Consider the following 19,637-nt stretch of genomic DNA (forward strand, 5'->3'; position numbering starts at 1 on the left):
GTAAACGTCCTTTCACCCAGGGACGGAAAAAGCCTGCCCTCAGCGGCTAGGCAACAGCACTGAGGACGTTCTTAGTTGCCCTGTGCCTACGCGGGAAGGACGAGCTCAACCCTCCTCCTCGCCCCCGCCTGGGCGGGTGCCCCTCGGTAGAGAGCCGCGGCTGCACCGCTCCCCGACCAACCGGCCAGTCCCGATGCTGCCCGGGCGGGGGCGGGCATGGCGCGGATGACGCCCGGAGGGCGGTGGTGGGGGCCCCGCCTCCTCCAGTCGAGGGGCGGGGGCTCCCGCAGAGCTACTACTGCCGCTGGTGGGACATAGGGCAGCGACGAGTGCCGGGGGCCGGAGCAGGGCCGGGCGGGCAGCGGATGCGTAGGTTCCTCCGGCGCCGGGGAGCGGTGGTGCCCGAGGAGGAAAGGCCCTGGGGCCCCTCCGTGGGGCATAGGGTTCCCCTGACCGGGCGTATGTGGCGGCGCGCGGTCTGTCCGTAGGTCCGTCACTGGCCTCCCAAGGAGGTCCATGAGTCGCGGGCGGGTAGCCCCGTCAGCACCCCGCGCCCGCTCCCGCGGCTCCGGTAGCGGCCCGTGGCGGCGGTGAGATGGGGGGCAGCCTGGGCTGTCACCGCTCTATCCCCCGCGATCCAGCCGACCTGTGCCACAACCGCAAGTTCAGCGCGGCGTGCAACTTCAGCAACATTCTCGTCAACCAGGAGAGGCTCAATATCAACGCGGCCACGGAGGAGGAGCTGATGACCCTGCCCGGGGTCACCCGAGTGGTGGCCCAGAACATCGTGGAGTACCGCGAGTACATCGGCGGCTTCAAGAAAGTAGAAGACTTGGCGCTGGTGAGCGGGGTGGGGGCAGCCAAGCTGGAGCAGGTGAAGTTCGAGATCTGCGTGAGCAGCAAGGGCAGCTCGGCGCAGCACTCGCCCAGCTCCCTCCGCAAGGACCCGGCCTCTGAGCACTGCCTGTCTGCCACCAAGATCAACATCAATACCGCCACCCCGGCACAGCTCATGAGCATCCGTGGCATCACTGAAAAGATCGCCAAGAGCATAGTGGACTACCGTAAAGAGCATGGGCCCTTCAAAAGTATTGAGGACCTGGTGAGGATGGACTGCATCAATTCCTCCTTTCTGGACAAAATCAGGCACCAGATTTTTGCAGAGCGCTCCAGGCCCCCTTCAACAAACACCAATGGTGGTCTCAACTTCATGGCCAAGCCTCACCCCAGCCCCACCTCTCTAAGCCTCCAGAGTGATGACTTGGACTTTCCTCCTGGAGGTCCAACCCAGATCATATCTACTCGTCCCTCTGTGGAGATGTTTGGGGGGGTGAGAGATGGCAGACCCGTCTTAAGGGTGGCTACATGGAACCTGCAAAGCTGCTCCATCGAGAAGGCCCACAACCCAGGTGTGCGGGAGGTCGTGTGCATGACGCTGCTGGAGAACAGGTAAGAGGAAGCACCTGACCTGCAGGCCCAGCTTCACACATGATTGTAGGCTCATGTCTTTGAGGTTTGGGCACTATAGAGTCTTTTTGTGATCCTAGTGGGACTCACTCCTTCCCAGGATTACTGAATGTTTCCCACTTCTTTCATGAAACCCAGTTTGAGTCATAGCACTGGGACTGTAGTGGCTGTCCCTTGATAAAGCTGCTGCAACCCTTGACACACAGTGGAGTGCCTGAGGAGGTGTATATGTGTGCATGCAGCTGTGCAGGGGAGACTAACATAGGCTGTTAATGGTTGGTAAAGGATTGTTTTTCCATTAAGAGCCTTTTGAACATGCCATGGAGAGCTGCCTTTACTGCTGGAAGCTGGGGGACAGTAGCAGAGGAAGGGCTGTTTAACAGGTGTGGAATGCAACAGCTCATCCCTCAAAGGTGACACAGCTTTTTAACAAGTGGTCATGGGGCATCTTCTGAGCTGGAGGGACTGCTTATACCTGGGGCTGTGGGACATGGAGCACCTGCCTGGGGCGGCTGTTCTGTCCTTGTGCCAGGCTTTGTGCCCTGACTGCACTGAGCAAGGTCACTTGGAGGTGGGGCCAACAGGATGGTACTTTAAGTGTTAATGAAAAGCTGTGAGCTTTTGTTTTGTTTTTTTCCTGTAATTGGGCAAGAGTGCTGGGGGTGTCTGTCTTACTAAACTTTCTGCTGGACACAGAAATGTAGATTGCAATAAGCATTTTGAAATAACTCTAGCCCTTTCCTTCTCATGTGTCAAATATATCCCAGCTGATCCGGGATGTAGTTTACAACAGAGGTAAAGTAACTTTTCTCCCTGGCTGCCATTCAGACTTCCAGCAAGAAATGAATGGGGGTAGGGAACTCTTGGGCTTCTGTAAAAGTGATATGGTGGGGAGGGGAAGTGCTGATTAACTGTTATCTATGTCCTTTTCCAATAATAGGCTGAGAAACAGCTCTTGTCCATGTAGTTGCAGAGATCAGGCATGTGAGCAGGATGGTGACAGTGATATGAAATCCTGTGCAGCAGTACAGTATTTGTGGCCGGGGATACCTCTACTGCTCACTGCTTGAGAGCCTGATGCTCCCGCATAGGAAACATCTGTCCTCTCACAGCCACCACTGTTTGATACCCAAAATGAATATTATAAACCAGCAGGGTTATTGAGATGTTACGCTGATGGCTTCAGTGTAGCATCTGTCAGTATTCTGCTTCACTAGCTCAGGTATCCTGAGGTATCCTGTGCTTCCCCCTTTGTCTCCACTCTCTATTTTTTTTTCTTTTGGTAAGCAGCTGGTTGGCTGGAGTGGAGCTGCTGGGGAAAAAAAACATCAGATTATCACTAATCTCGGAATAATTCTAATAATCGAGTTTTTGAAGAAAAGTTACTTCAGTGATTTATTTATATTTTTTATATACATTTGTAAGTGATTTTTAAGGACCTCATCCAGTCAAGTGTTAACAGTCACTTGTGCAACTTCAGCGTTTTGGGAGAAAACGCTCCAAACAAGATGGCCCACCTATTAAAAAAACAGGGAGATGTAGCAGCTTGTAAAATAAAGCTGCCTTAGCCTAAGCTGGCCACTGTGTATGCAGACTGTGGCCCTAGAAGTTTGTTTTATTTTTGCCCTTAGACTCCATGGTGCTTACTTTCTGCCCAGCTGAGCCAACAGGCACTTAGTTGTGCTGGATGCTGTGAAATGTCTCCTGGATACTTTGAAGTTTCAAAGGAGCCTGATAGAAGTACTTGTTTTTGTTCTGTTTTATTGCGCGTATCTGTGTCATCAATCAAACAGGGTGGGTGTGATGCAATTGTTTTCTGTACTTGATCCAATTTGTGATAATGTGAGAAGCTGGAAAGAAATGAGAGCAATGTGCATCCACAGACAAGCCTGCAAAACTTTCATGGGAAAATAAACATGGGAACAGAAAAAAGCAGCAATATGCAGGAAAAAATATATGTTGGGAAAACCCATACTCAGTAACTCGGGGAGGAATTTCCTCTTGCATTGTGAGTATTGCTGGGGTCAGTGGAGCTTTACAGCTGTAAAACAACTTCAGCTGAGGCCAGAAACTGCCTTCATTCTGCTTTTGAGTTCTGTGGTCTCCCTCCCAGCTCAGGTTGTATACCCTGGGAATGGACAGAATGCCTTGCAAACTAATCTTTGCCTAGGTAAATCAACTTCAGTAGACAGTCAGCTGGAGAAATTTACCTCTTGCTTCTCCAAGCAAGAATATATCGCATAATGGGGCTCACCAGCACTTCAGCCTCACAAAATCCATGGATGTGTTTTCAAGGTGCTCTGTGGGTGTCCCACATGTGTTGGTGCAAGTCTCCAGCTATGACCCAAGCTGGAGGTGGATCTGAAGGCTGTTTGGCCTGACAGTAGGTGCTCTCCCGAGCTGTGTTAATGGGCACCTGCTTGCTCTACTTTAATGTAAATGAATAAGTGTGCTCCCTCATGCTGGTCCCTTATAGTCATGGGTGGTCTCAGGTAGTTCAGGATGATCTCAGGAGCTGGAGTACTGTCTGGTTGCAGTACTTACAGCTGGAGGAGCTGCCTCACCTGGTTTCTTAAGTCCAGAAATAAAGCAGAGCAAGTCAAGAAGATTAGTAAAACTGTGTAAAGAGAAGCAAAGAATCTTAATTTTGCATACTCGGGAACTTTATGCCAGTTAAAAGGCTTGCTTTGGGCCTTTCCTTGGGGTTTGCTTTTTAAAAATTTGTTGGTTGGGGTTTTTTATTTTTTTAATGACCTGGTTACAGCAAGTAGCTTTAAAACCCATTGGGCTTGTTCTTTCAGGTGTTAACAACAGTGAGACTAGAAGGCTAAGCTCCTCCTGTCTTCCAGCCCTTTGCATTGAGGGAACAGTTGTGCAGGAAGGAAAGAAGGCCAGACTTTCATCTGAAGCAAACAAAAAGCAAGAAAATGTCATATTGTAACCTGCTGAAGAGAGGAGAGGGGGAAAAAAAACCTGATTCAAAATCTTCACGCTTGTTCCCAGAAGTGCTAAATTTCTGAAGAGCAGTTAAGGAAATGTACACTAAATCAGTAAGCGTGACTACTGCTGCTAAGCTATTTTGAAATTCATTGCAGTAGTGCAAAAAATAATGAAATGCAACAAGGTCTTCACTCTCTCATATTACAAGGATCTATGTTTATCACAGTGTTTGAAGTGAAGGAGCGAGGTGTTTTCATTCAGAGGACTAGAGGGTAATTTTAGAAGAGCTTAACATAATGAACAAGGAGGCAAGCATGACACATAACTGAAGTATCCAGTCTGGGGTGAGTTTACCCAAACCTACAGTGTTTCTTGCAGGTGTTGTTCAGAAAGTGTGGGATTTATTGGCAGAAAGTTGAGAACTGGCCTGTCTCTGGGGATGCAGGCCATCCGCTCTACCTGACCTCCATGTCTTCCCCATTCTCAGCTGAATGAGGGAACCAACTGCTTCTTCTCAAAAAAAAAAAAAAAAAAAAAAAAAAAAAAAAAAAAAAAATTAAGAGCAGCATGATCAAAATGGAAGTTCAGGTCAAAGGCAACAAGTGTGTTTTTTGTGGAGAATAAATAGCCCCATGTTTCCAACCCCAGAGGATGTTCCTCTGGACAAGGACAGTGGAAGTACCCCAGGTCCATAGGGAAGGGTACTTTTGCCACTCCTATCCATACCTCCCTCAGGCCTGTCCCTCCTTGCCATAAATTGAGCTCCTGTGACTGCTTTCTCTGGCTGTCAGTTGTCAGGGTGCCAGCTGGGTGATCCCATGAAGAAGTGTGGGGCAGGCATGTGCAACACTGACAGACAGGGCACTCTAAAGGTGTCCAAAGTCCAGTTTGACTGTGTGCTTCAAAGTCTGCAAGTAGCCAGGGGTAGTGATCAGTTGTGCACCTTCCCCAGCATGGTTTTCAGTGGAGGTGTTCCAACTGGTTCTCATGATGCTTTATAATACTGAGCAGCAACTTTGTGAAGACCTCTTAATGATTTTTTTTTCTTGTAAGCACACTTTGCAGTTGACTGAATGAAAATTGATAGAGGATTTGAAACCCAGAACTTGTACTCTGTCTGAAAGAGGGAGATCTTGTGTCAAGATGATGGTGGGTCCAAAGGTCCACAGAGCCCAGCTCTGTTTCCTTTCAGATGTCAAGCAGTTCAAGCTGTCGTTTCCTTCTGCTGCTTTCTTTGGTCAGTTTCTTGGTGCAGTTGCATCTTCTACATGCAAAAAGTGTAAGTAATAAAGCCTTAACACTTTCTGCAAAAACTGCAGAACCACAAAAGAGCCCAGGTTGAAAGTGATGTCATAATATAATCTGACCTAGTCTTTCCTGGGAAGGGGAGCCTGGAGGAAATTATCTATCACTTTGTCCAATCACACAGGCTAGAGGTTAGAAAACCTCTAGCAGTGTGGTTCTTCTGTGTCCCTGGGAGGTTGTTCCAGTGATTGACTCTTTTCACTATAATTAAAGTTATTACTTGCATGCCAGTAGAGTAACAAATAAAAATACCAGTATAAGGCTTGTACTTAGCATTGGTGTTGGTTTTTTTTCTTGGCATGGGAAGCAGGCCTTAGGAACATGTCAGTTCTTCCTTCTTCCCAAGGTTTGTAACTGATTAGCTGTTTTCAGTTTGGTTAGACAAAAGCATAGAGATCTCTCAAGGCAAGAAATTAATCTCAATTTCTGTGTCTGAAACTTAAATCAGTGTTCCATCTGGGGTAACAGTAGGTAAACCTCAGCCCAAAATTGCTTCCTGGGAAGCAGTGGGTGGAGAGGCAGGCCCTGGGTAGCCCTTGTTGTGCCACCATACTTGAAAACTCCTCTTCTTAGCCTTACCTACCCAAGGAGACCTTAAGCACATCCTTGTCACCTAATAAAAAGAGAAGTTTCTGAGCCAACATCTGAAGCAGTCTCTTCCTATTAAGACATGAGGAAAACTTAATCTTGCTCAGGCCCCTGCACTAGGTGCTGGAGGCAGGAGAACCAATTTTTCCATTGTTCCCCTACACAAAAAAAACAGGGTAGGGCTTTTACTTTCCCCTGCAGTCCCTTAGTCTGGGCTGAGAAGGTGGTATTTTACAAGGGGCAGTTCTTTGCTACTGGAACTTGTTAATTTGCTTAGGAAGGGGTATGGTGTAGTACCTTGCCTCCAGGGTAGTATTGTGTTTTCCATCAAGATTATGGAAAAAGATTGCACCCCCACAGAACACACATCATAGTAATTTATCATGGTAGTAATGATGGTTGTACTTGCAAGCTTCAGAGGCTCATCACCAGCTTGTATTTGTTGTTTCTATGCTGTTGCTGAAGCTCTTGGTGGTCAGTCAAAGCCCTGAGGTGCATCTGTTTTAAATCTCTTTCTTTGGAAAGCTACTTGGTTTTCCCTCCATTAGGTTAGGCTGGAGCCTTGCCAAGAATAATTCCCCTGCAAGAAAAGATCAGAAAAGAGGGCCTGGCTTGAGTAGCCTGACTATGCTGATAAGTCTTAAATGGCAAAAGAATTAATACACCCTCTTCTCATTATGTCACAGAGAAGAAATCCTGCCTCCTGCAACTTTGGAAAAAAAACTTGAGAACAAAGAATTTGTTAGATGATATGTGCACTTTGCAAAGGGATTTTAGTGAGCACTGGAAAAAATAATGCATGTAAAGCCACCATTAATTTTCACTTTCTGATACCTCAGAGAACAAAAATTGGGGTGATGGAAGAGCTGTTGTTTTAGGGGTTGGCTTTCTTGTTGGGTTTTTTTGGCCTCCACCTGCATGAGACCAACAATAGTTTACTTACTGGAGACTAGTGGGAGCCTCGAACTGCCTACTGCATACCATCTGGCCTGAGAAAGCAGCAGGTCAGACCCCAAGTTATTTCATTTTCCAGTGAAACTCAACTAATTTACTCCTCTTCAGGATTTGGCCCATTCCTTTGCCTGTTTAAAATCATAGGAAGGCTGCCAAGCTTCATGCTAAAAAGCTCTGCCCTCTCCCTGGGAGTTAGGGGTCCCCTGAGGTACTGCCCCTGACTTGGATAGGGGTTTCAACCCCTTTCAGGACTGCTGCTGGGGGAACAGGTGATGTCAGTTTCAAATTAATATTTATTTATTTTTTTTAAATTAAATTCCATTTCCAGTCTTGTGCTTCATATGGATGCAGTACTGAGCCCCTCTACATGGGCATCACCTGCTCCTCCTGCAGGGGATGAGCTGCTTGTTTGAGATACTTTGCTACTCCTGGGTCTTTGCAGGAGAGATCAGAAGCAGTGGTGGACTTTAAGCAAGACCATGAAGGGCATAGGTCATCCTTATGTCCAGATACTTGGAGAAGACATCTGGAGCCATTTGCTCTGCCGGCAATCTCAGTCATGTGAATGCATTGAGCTGTTTCATCCTGCTTGGTCTCTCTTGCCCCCGCAGCTTTCCTTCCTCAGACATGACATAGGAATGTAGGACAGGCCCTTGAAGTTACCCCTGAGTAGCCTTTCCAGGGATTTTCTGTTTTAAATGGAGTTCTGGGCATTGTTTTAACTTTGCATAAGTGCAGTTTCAATGTATTTCCTGAACATTCAAGAGCTGTATCCAAAGAGTCATTTTTATTGGCTTTAAAGTTGAGAATGTGGCTGGAAAAATAATATAGTTAAAGGCTGGTTTATCCGTATAAGATAAACATTATTTTTCTCTTTTCAAAAATTATAGCCATGCCCTGCCACTGTTACTTGTGCCATAAAGCTTGAGTAAAATGAAATAGATAGTGGGAAAAGAGTCGGTTCATATATTATTGTTTTCTCCAAAGGTGTCTAATTGATACATTTGGCAGCACTTAATGGCCACATAGTTTCATAGTTTCAATCCATGCTTGCTTGACTGTTTTGTACGTTATTTTGTGTCACTGGATTAATGTTGCACATTGCAGATATTTTGGTAAACCAGAGCTGCCAGGTTATTAGTGCAGATCCTGCAAGGTTTGCTTTATTCCATGTGGCAAAGATTAAATGTGTTGGCTGATCTATGGTAATAAATTAGTGAATTATTAAGTGATGTTGTACTGCCTGTTCCTGAAACACAAGCAGAGGCCACTCGACTATAACATCATCCTGCTTGACTTCTCAGAAATCTTATGCCACATGGCTGTAGGAGACAGACTAGGTACCTACACACGGGGCTTCGTCCTCTAAACAGAAGTATTTAACGCTTTGTGATTTTTCTGTGCCTTGGAAGCTTGCAGTATAGCTGCAGGAAGGGTAGTTTTCTAACTTTGTCCTTGAAAAGAGCAATAAGACCATTGCCATTTCTTACTGGGAAAGAGGAACCAAGGGACAGATAAGTTCCTGACAAGGTGCAAGCAGAAACTTGGTCAGTTGCTGTTAACTAGAGGAAAAAATTGTCTCTGCAATCAAGTGCTATGCTAGCTCACTGCGAACATGGGTCTCCAGCAGTGTTAAACAGGGACATTTAGGATGCAATCAGGTTTTTTCAAGTTTAACTGCATCTTTCTTGATGGAGTTGAGCTTCAGTGTATTTCCTAAAGCTTCATTGTTAAGAGGACCCTGCTTCTTTAGTCTCTGGGAGTCTCACCCAAATAATGATTTCATTATTTGGCTGGATTAGCAGAGAACAGGTGATAGGTCATGAATTACAGTGTGTATGTAACTTAACTTTTAAGTCACATTGTTCTTCATTTTAATGCAAGTGTAAAGTGACAGATGGAAGCACAGCGTCCTTACTGAAATAATTATAATATGCTGCAGTAATCTCTCCACACTGTGATATGGTGTGATGATGGAGATAAGAACCATGGCACATTAATAATAACAGTGCTTAAAAATAGGAATGCAGTAGCTTCTTCACTTCCAAATTGTTTTTCATTATTGTATAACAGAGGTACTGTACTTTGTTTTAGTAATAGCTGGTTGTTCCCACTGATTTATCAAAGAGTAAAAGTGCATGATGGCTTTGCTGAGGGGAGAGGGAGGCCTACCAGAGACCTCATTTCTCATATTGGTCCTCTCCCTCATCTCAGGCCTGGGTGCTCCACAATAGATTCCAAAATGCCTTGTTAGGTGCCAAGAGCAGGGTGGGCATCATATCAGTAGTAGATAAATATGAAGGGAATATGTTGCTGTGGTTTAAAAAGGATATTTTCTTCTATAAACTGTTTCATCTCACCTCTGGCATATACAGCATATCCATGTCCTGATCAGACCATGTGGCATTTTCAAACGGCATGAGTGTTTTAAACTGCTTGGTCACCATCAGGGAGGCTCAGTGACGCTGACCTCCTTTCCACCTCTGCTGTTGGAGCTTTGTGCAGGAAGGAACCTGGTGTCAGTGCCAAGCTGTTATTTTCAGTGCCTGTGGTAAAATTATTAGAGGCCAGTGAGTAAGAGAAATAAGTTTACTCTGCATATGCCTCATGTGCATGCATGTTCCAGAAGTTCAACTGTGTATAAAAATATAACTTAAAAACCAATTTCTATGGAAAAATGCATCTGAGGGTTATATTGTTGTATGTGCCAGGGATGACTGAGAACACTGTGGATACTGGATGTGCTCTGTGAGTGCAGTGGAATTAATGCAGCCTGCTTATGCAGAATGGGTTGGAATCCCTCTGACTGAGGCCATCTGGAAGGGAGCCTCATGACTATGCAGGCAGGTTGTCTGTCTGTTCTGTCCCTGTATCTGTCACGGAGTTGAGGGGAGAGCACAGTAATGCCCTTCTGCTCTTTGTAGTGAGCATTCCAATGGGCAAGGCTATACCTGCGAGCAGTTTTCACCATAGGCTTACAGATAAGATAAAGAGTAGGAACCACAAAATTTCCTTTGCCTTCTGCATGGCTATTTTTCTCCCTGTTTTTGTCAGTGTTTCAGGTAACATGCTCGAACTCCTGTGCAAATTTAGCTACAACAGCTGTCCAAGCCATTCACAGGGTGAACAGGTATTTAATGGGTTACTGAACAGCAAATTGATCAACTCTACTTTGGCTCTGTGAGGCAGTGGCAGCCTTCCTGCCCTAAATCCCTTGTGCTTGCTGCACACCAGTCCTGCAGAACTGTCATTCCCTCTGCTTCATGAGACAGGCGGAATAAAGAAGCTGTTGCTTTTGCTTTCAGACTTATCCTTCGACTCCTTGGTATTTATAGCTCTGTTGTTCCCCTTTGCTTCCGCGTCACGCTGTTGCTCGCAGCCCTGCGGGTGCAGAGGCGCAGGCGCTCAGCTGCCTAGGGGTTGCTCCAGGCTCGCTTGAGGTAATTGCCGGTCAGTGCCCACCCTCTCTTGCTCAGGCTTGGCTGGAGTAAAGGTTAGTCACCTTTCTGCCAAACTGGCAGCAGTGTGGCATTGGATACACACTGGATGTTAACTTAGAAACCTTGTATTTAGTTTCTTTATTTTTTTCTATTTAAACAAATAAGATCAAGTGTGGTCTTGTTATCTCAGTGCCACTGAATTGCAGGGTGTTGTGTCAAATGCAGGTCTTAATTTGGTGTTGAAAAATGAACTGTCAGGCAAGTTTTCCTTTCACACATGCAAGGCAAGTTCTTCAGGTTTGCTGTCAAACCTATTGCCTTACTCTGTTTTTCTCCTTTAAAGCAGGCAGAAATATGGAATAGTGTGAACCCCTGTCAGGGAGGATAGTCTTAGCTGTGAACAACCCATATGACTTGTTTTAAAACAGTCTGCTTTTCTAATAGGGCAGGAAATTTCCAGTGGTAAGCCCATTTTAAGCTAACATAAGTAGATACTGATCTTCCACCAGATGCAATGATGGAGTCCTTTTCTGTAAGGACTGCCCTAGGGAAATCTTTGAGTTGTACCCTTCTTGTGATGTGTGGGGCTGATGGGGGTGAGGCACATACCAGCACTACAGTACATAGGAGAGGAAGTACACTGTCTGCCAGAGATTCTGCCCCCATACACAAAACACCAGAGCCGCCAGTGAATTAAGAGCTAAAATAAATGTTACTGTCAAGAAAATGCTACAGTGGTACCTGACTACCCTTTGCAACTTTTATTCCAACCAGCCCAAGCTGGCTGGTCCAAGCCCATTTTCCTATGATTCTGACAGCCGTGACAGTGCAATTTTTGGCTCTCTATCTGTCTATATCTTCCTGCTCGTCCTTTGTATGTCTCTTTCCACTATTGCCAGCTGTGTTTACAGTCCCCTTTCATAATCAATGGAGACTATCTGTGCTGCCCACTGCCCTCTGTGCTGGCTCTCCTGAAAACACAGCACTGAGCAATGAGCAGCATGTGGCCTCGGTGAGGGCAAAGGGGTCAGTACTTCTGGCAGATAGCACAGAGCAACACATGCCAGATGGATCTCTTGGTGAAAATAATGCACTGGTTACCAAGAAACCCCTACAGGGTCTTGTTTTAATTGCTTCTGAGTTCTCTAGTGCAAACCAGCACTGCACAAAAGGAAGCCATGGCTTAAGGGATGAGATAAAGTTTCAGTCATCAGCTCGTTGATATAGATACAGTTAGATATTTGAACAATGTCAGCTCTGGGCTGTTGTCAATGGCAATGTTTCAAAAGTTCTGAAAGCACTGCTGCTGGATGGAAGATGTGTAAAACCACCTCCAAGCATGTGGTGTTTCCCATTTCTGTTTTAAACTGAGAGCACTTGGACTTGGCTTTGGTTTGACTTGTTTATCTATCCATTCTTTTCTTTCTTTTTTCTTTTTTGTGTGTGTGTATGCAGCAGACTTTTTGAGGAGCTGTAGGCAAGGATGATGGTGACCTACATTGCCCAGTTGAGCTCTGAAATTTGGCAAAAAGAAACTGAAAGTAAGAAACTGGGTAGATATCTATATATTGGTTGTCCATAGGTTGTAAGGAAATTGCCTTATAAACTTGCTTCTGTCTTTGACCTTATCTTTGAAGCTTGCTCTTTCAACCTGAACATGACCACCCACTTCCATGTCCTCTTTCCGTTCCTACTGAATCTAAAGCCTTTTCACTGGTTTCATTTGGCTTTTTTGTCTTGTCATATCTTGAGAACTTCCAGTTATCCCAAATGCTGCTTGATCAAGCCTTTGCTTTCACATCATAATCTTTCACCTACAAGGCTGAGGACTTCAGTGTTCTTGGATCATCTGTGATACTTCCCCCAAACATTTTAATGCCATCTTCTTGCTCCAAGATGCCCTGTAGCATTTCTTTCTCTGCTTATGCCTCTTGTCAGACAGTTTGAAAATCAGTGCCTTTTAAGATATCATGTTTCAGGCAAAAACTATAGCCTTGCCTTTTATATCAGGGGGTGTTAGGAATTCTTGCAGTTAGAGGAGGCTCTTGTACCATTGCTTTAAAGGAAAAAAGTATTTATGTTTTCTATTTCTGTTCCTCAGCGGTACTAAAAGTCTGCAGAAAAATAACTTGTTAACTTCCTCATGTGTTGGACATAATATTATTTTTAATTTCCTAGTGCAGTTGTTGTAAAGGAGTATGTACCTTAGGCACTTGGTAGTGTAAGTGCTCAGTATTTTTGTCCTATCTGATTATGCTGTGCAGGTGCATGCTGCACTGACAGTTTATGGTTCCTTGTTGATATGTGTCTTATCTTCCTGAAGATAGTGTCTGAAGATGTCAGCTCTGTGATGAGACACTGATGAATTTATATCAGAAGAATCTCTTTGTCTAGCAGCTCTTCAGCATAGCATGCTGCTCAGAGCAGCTCTTTAAAATAGAAAGTACTGGAAGAATATCAGCTTTGTCATGGTGGTGTCATTTGTCATCAGTGCCAACTTGATTTGGCTAATCCCTGGTATTAGTAGGAGAAAGATTGAATTGCCCACACAAAGTTCCCTGTGCCCCAGTTTTTGGAGTGCTCAGGGATATGTTTTGGAGTCTACAGCCAGACCAGTATAAAGTGTGTATACTCTCTTAACTTGTACCTAGGTGTATTTTTCACTATGAATGTAACTACGATGGTCTAAAAACTTCAGTTCTTCTGGAGATGAGATTTCCTTGTGTATTTATCTGCTGCTGGCCAATTTTATGTTATCAAGGAGTTAGGATCATACAACAGAGTGAATCCACCATCCAAAAAAAGCACAGAGATTGTTGCTTCAATTTTTATTACTCCCTGTGCTTGGCTCATGTTTCACCTCCCAGTCTACTTCTCAAAACTGAGATTTCTTGGAAACGCTGTCAAATCTAGAAGTTTCTTCCTGTTGAATTGGTGGTTAAATTTTGGACAGTTTGATTGTCCCTTGTTTTTCATTCTTCTTAATGCTTCATCCAATCAAACACTTGTGCCTGTTTCCCTGTCACCCTATTTTTATGTCTCGTTTTCCATACTGGCATTTTGCCTTATGGGTGCAATGAATGACAGGATATATTTGAGTACTGTATTATTGCCCATAGGTATTAAATGACTGGTTTGATTGTTTTTATAGGTTGTTTTTATAGCACAACCTTAGGAGGCAGTCACTAATGCTAACAAAGTCTCTGTGAGGCACACCTCTTGAAATAATCTGCACTGCTTTCCATGGAGCAATGATTACATCCTCCTCAGAATAATCAAGAAACAGGACTTGGATCAGCATTGTAAAAGCTTTATAGTTTCTCCTCCATGAACCCTGTAGACCTGCAGGTTGTAAACACTTCTGAGAAGAATCACTTGGTGCCCTCTTTATGCTGTTTTATGCCCACTATTGAATCCAATAAAATTGTCACCAGGGCTCAGCATTCAATGTTCTTGCTCCTTTTCCCTGGGGGTGTCTGCACTGTCAGCTTCACCATTTCTCCACTGTTTTTGGGGTGTTACCACCTGTTCAAGCTTGAGAAGATCAGTGGCAAACTGGAGGTATGCATGGCATGGCAGTGGGTGGCCAGGGCATCAGGAAGAACCTATGAGGAACATTTTCATGAGCATCTGCCTAATGCTGTTTCATGCCCTGCATGTAGCTTGTTAAGAGCTTATTTGACTTGGAGATTGTTAGAAAACATGCAAATCATATAAAAAGCTGCACGAGACATAATTTTGCGCCAGTATGTGCATCAAGCACAATTTCCTTCTGTCATCTCTTTCCAAGATACATTTGCACTTCAGCTCTAATATTTGGAGAACTCTGGGTCTGCATAAAGCAGACTTTCTCATTCCCACAGAAGTCTGGTGTTTCTAAGACTGTTTTGCACTGAAACCCCTGACCTAGATAAGATTAAGGATCTGGGTTACACAATTAACACCCAATGCCAAGAAAGGAAAAGCTAAGCTTGAGTCACCATTCCCCGCTTGGCTAGGGCTGGTCTGCATAAGGGACTCTGTAGTCCTCTGGCATCCTTTTGCTGTAAAAGCCATTCTTATGTCCAGACATCTCCTAGCCTGGCATGCAGGAGTCCTCTGTGGCTGAGAAGCATTCTGAACTCTTTCCTGAATGTCATTGTGCAGTTAGAAGCTTGGATTGCTTCCAGCTCACTGAAGACATGCCAACATTGTTCCCTCCTAATGCCCTCCTTCTCACAGAGTATGTTTTTTTGGAAGGCTAGTATGTTCCATTGTTGGCTTTCCACTTGGGAACCGAAGGCATTGGCTCCTGGGAATAATGTAACCCTGAACTAGCGATGAGCCAAGGCCAAAGGCAACTGCATGGTGTGATGGTGGGATGAGCCTTTGGCTCTGTGGTGTGTTAGTGAGGATGCCTATTTAGCCAGGCTGGTTTGTGGCTGTGCTTGATTTATCTGCTTGCTGGCCTGCCAACAAGAAGCAGAAATGTTTAGCACTGGGTTTCAGCAGGAAGAAACGCTGTCCCCCCATCGCCCTCCTTGCAGCCACTCAGGGGATGATTTGAATCTGCTTTGCTGTTTCTTTTTGTGTGCTGGGAGCCTGGGGAAATAAAAGCAGGTTAATGGGACAGGGTAGAGGGTGCTTTCTACTGAAATGGCTTTTTTTCCCCCAAACCCAGATACAAGTGGAGAGAGAGAGAGAGGGAACAAGGTAATGAATAAATAGATATATTCAGATGTCTTTACAAGGACATATTTCAGCGCAGGCATTTGACCTTAGAAGTTTGGATTGTATTATTTATAAGGTGGTAGCCTTGAGGTCAACCCACCTGATACCTGAAGGTGCTGCTCCAGAGGACTTTTCACAGCTCTCAAGGGATTCACAGATCCAAAGATAAAGAGGAGTAAAGGAAGTTTATTCCAGCTAAGTTATATCACCTTTTCCTGATTTTTAGCAGGTCAGGAGCTCAGGTGAAGTTAGAACTTCTGGTACATCTGGCTGTGCTATTGTTTGCTCTGGTGTTCCTTCTGATGATATTAGCTGTGTGTATTTGGAGTGCTAAAGGAGATATTTAAGGAGAGGGAAGCTGGTTTTTTTTCAGGGTTTCTCCTAATTATGAGAACCTGGAACCATCTATGACCATGAGCACCAGCCAGCATGACTGGGATCCCTAAATCAATGGTGTACAGATGTTGGAGCCTCTATTGCAGTGTCAGGCTCTAACTTTCAAGTTTTGCCTCTCAGGAATATTAAATAATGCAAAGATAATTTCAAAAGAAAACATAGCAGGATTAACTTAGAGAGGCCATTAACAATTTTGTAGATCTGTTGTGGCCTGTAATCTCACACTTTTTACTTTAATCAATCAGAGCCGTATCCTGTAGAAAAGGCTGTGTTCCTGGGAGATACGACAGCTAAAGTATGAGTGGGTAGGATGCTTCACAGTCAGATCCAACAATGATATGCATGATCTTAGATTGGATATTAGGAAAAAAATCTTTACTGAGAGGGTTGCCAAGTATTGGAATAGGCTGCCAAGGGAAGTGGTTGATTTGCTAGCTCTTGAGTTATTTAAAAGATGTGTAGTTGTGGTGCTTAGGGACAGGGTTTAGTGGTGGACTTGGTAGTGTCAGGTTAATGGTTGGAGCTCATGATCTTGCAAGTCCTTTCCAAGCTAAATATTTCTATGATTCTATGGGTTGCTGCTGTGAGCTTTGGCTCATGTCCTAGTATGATGTAAAGGATACAGCAGTCAGAGTCACATTGCTCCTCCTCCTCCAGCTAACCCACATCCCTTTCACCTCACATCCTGTAGACATGATGGGTATTTCCCTTCTCGGAGGGAGGCCTTTAGAGCATTATTGTGTTTTGGGAAGAGGGTAGGTCATAGAGGAATTCAAAAGCCCAGCATGCTGTCTTTGCTGACTTAGGAAACCAGGTGGTTTGCCTCGTGAGAGATTTGTTAGTGCAGATCTGGTTGTGAGGTGGTTTGTGGCCATTTTGACTAACTCATGTTTTCCTGCTGGAGGCGGGGGGCAGATTGATCCCAACAAAGTGTTCATTCTTCCTCATGGTGGAACCAAACTCCCTTTGCATGCTGTCTTTGTATCTGTGCATACACAAGTAGCTCCTGCTTGCTCATCAGAACAGATTGTCTCTCTGTTTCTGGTTGTGGTCAGCAAACTTCAGCTAATGGGAGGATTTGCAGTGACCTAGGCTCTGGGAAGAGCACCCTGCCATCCTTTAAATGAAGGGAGGGGCATCACTGCTGGAGATATGTTCCAGTGTTAGCTCAGCCTCTTTTTCTGCCCATGCTGACTTACTAAAATGTGTCATATTTTTGCCTGGACTATTTGTGCTTTTCTCTGAAGAGGAGAAGAGCAATTTTTAACTCTCCTTTCTGTTCCATTCTTCTACCCTGCTTTTCTGAGAAAGCTGTCCTTAGCATTTTTCTCTGTGCTTATGTCATAAGATGTGCTTATATGTTGTCATCTCCTCCTGATGCTCTCCTAAAAGAGGAAGGCATGACTTACAGCCTCTGTAGCCTTTCTTCCCCAAGGGTACCTCTTTTTTCCTCATCCTCTTGTATCACTACATGGTCGTTTGTACATCTGGCAATGTCTAAGTGGGACCACCCAATTTTGTCATCACTGCCGTGCTGAGCATCCTGTGGACTTGGTAAAAGGTTGGCTATGACCTATGGTGTCACCCAGAGACCAATGCTCTTTGCTTCATTAGGGATCACTCTTTTGTTTCCTCGTGCTCCTGTCCCCAACAGTGGTGCTGCTTCATGATGACCTTACTGAGATGCCCAAAATGCCATCTTAAACTTAGCTCTTTTTATTCAGTGAAGTGACTGAATGCTGCTGTACCTGCTTTCTTTTCATCATCTGTGACATGGCTAGTCTTTTCCTGAATATTGGGGTTTCAGGCATTGGGGAAGCAGTTATGATTTCCTTACTGGCTTATATGTATATGCCACCATATCATTTGTTTAGTATTTTGTTGCTTAAGCTAGTGAAGCTGTTGAGCCTCTAAGGGGCCATAGGCAGTTCAGTTGTAGATTAAGATTCAGGGAGCCCCAGGTGCCTGATTGGCATAGTGCATGAGAGGAGCCAGCCTGATGGGGGACTGCACCTTCCAAGCTGCTATTCCATGGACTCTCCTTCATCGGGAGAACATGTGGAGGCTTTCCTTTTCACTGGGTATCCTGGCCACCTGAACTGCAAAACAAAATCAGTCCCACTGAAGTGATTAATGGGAGCTTCAGTACTCTTAAAGTGCACTGCGCATCTGCAAAAAACTGGAAGGCTTAGCCAAGGTGAATGGAAAGGAGAATTGGTAAATGGCTTCTGCCTCCAAACCCCTTCTTCTTTCTGAGCCTTTAGTCATGGAGCAATAAACAGGAAAATGAATGAAATCACTTTTTTGATGCTGTGCGGATATGCTAGTTATGCCCTCTTAAAAATTCAGTAAATGCTATTAACCTTTCTTACACTGCTAGGAATTGCATATGAGGAGCTTTTTTTCCGTTACAGTAGTACAGAGGCTGTGTGGTGTGTGTTTCCTCTCCTCTCCTCTCCTCTCCTCTCCTCTCCTCTCCTCTCCTCTCCTCTCCTCTCCTCTCCTCTCCTCTCCTCTCCTCTCCTCTCCTCTCCTCTCCTCTCCTCTCCTCTCCTCTCCTCTCCTCTCCTCTCCTCTCCTCTCCTCTCCTCTCCTCTCCTCTCCTCTCCTCTCCTCTCCTCTCCTCTCCTCTCCTCTCCTCTCCTCTCCTCTCCTCTCCTCTCCTCTCCTCTCCTCTCCTCTCCTCTCCTCTCCTCTCCTCTCCTCTCCTCTCCTCTCCCCTCCCCTCCCCTCCCCTCCCCTCCCCCTAAAAAGACATTATGTCTTTGTTTAACCAAGGGAGATAAAGAGAACTTCCTCTTATTCAATCCTGTGGCAATGCAATCGCAACCATATACTATCCAGATGAATTTAAGCATGTGGAGACATCTGCCTTTGGCAAACTTAATTTTTATTAGTGAGGGAGAGTGAGAGTCAGTATTTTTCCTCTTTCACTGTGAATTCTAGTAAACCCTAAGATGTCTGGCTGGATCCCTGCCTGTGCAGGGTTATTTCAGTTCAGGGAATGCACACTGCTGCAGCTCATGGCAGGCTGCATCCACTCACAAGCAAAGCGCCTTAATTCTTTGCCCTACACGCACTGTGTAGCACAAATAAGAAGATGCTGAGAATCATGTGTTTAAAAAATTCTCCTTTGCATGGATCTTTGAAGAGCTTTAAAAAGATTTTTTTTTTAATCCCCAACAAGCTCACACTCTTTTAAAATTAGAAGGATTCTGGATTTTGCTTTTAAGTTTACCTGTACCCTCTCTAAAGAAAAACCTTTGGTGACAGCTCTGACACAGCAGAATTGTGTTTATTGTCCACTGTTATGCATCCAGTAAAACAGATATGACAAGTCTTCCTTTCTTTAGACCTTAAATCTTTCCTTTTTTTCTTAGTGGATACTAGCAGGCTGGTTAAATAGAATTCCTCCATAGATGCAGTCCTCTGCACTTTATGTAATAGTCATTTCTATAACTTTGTGCAATAACAGGCTACATACATGCATGCTGGCTGTGCACTGCAGCCATTGTGACAGTTTGCAGGCATCAGTGTTATATTAAGAGCTTTAAAATAAATTTAGTGACCCTTTCCATCCTCCCAGCCTTTGTGATTTCTTAGATATTCTGCTTTTGGATAGAATTTTTGTTTATTTTGGCTTACTTTTAAATAGCATTTGGCCATTTAAGATTAAGCTGCAGCTTTTCAGTGCTGGGGATTTATTTGATGCCCTTTGAGAAGGAGACAGCCTTGAACTTCTGTTGCTTAACAGGTCCTTGCTGAGAAGAAGAGTCTAACACTTCCTGTTGCTGTCCTGTGCTTCTAAACTACCACTTGTTATCCACCAGGTTTTCC

At 44.8% G+C, this 19,637-nt stretch overlaps 1 protein-coding gene across 1 annotated transcript in view; it reads left to right on the plus strand.

The window, feature by feature from the left end:
- The first annotated feature begins 595 nt into the window (after positions 1-595).
- The window catches only part of EEPD1 (endonuclease/exonuclease/phosphatase family domain containing 1), a 77,491-nt gene continuing 58,449 nt past the window's right edge, over positions 596-19,637 (plus strand). The window contains exon 1 of the mRNA XM_062497258.1: positions 596-1,449. Within this exon, the coding sequence (XP_062353242.1) occupies positions 596-1,449 (854 nt within the window). The remainder of the gene's footprint in view (positions 1,450-19,637) is intronic.

The sequence above is a fragment of the Cinclus cinclus genome, chromosome 1 (assembly GCF_963662255.1).
Source record: "Cinclus cinclus chromosome 1, bCinCin1.1, whole genome shotgun sequence".
In the NCBI taxonomy this organism is placed as follows: domain Eukaryota; kingdom Metazoa; phylum Chordata; class Aves; order Passeriformes; family Cinclidae; genus Cinclus; species Cinclus cinclus.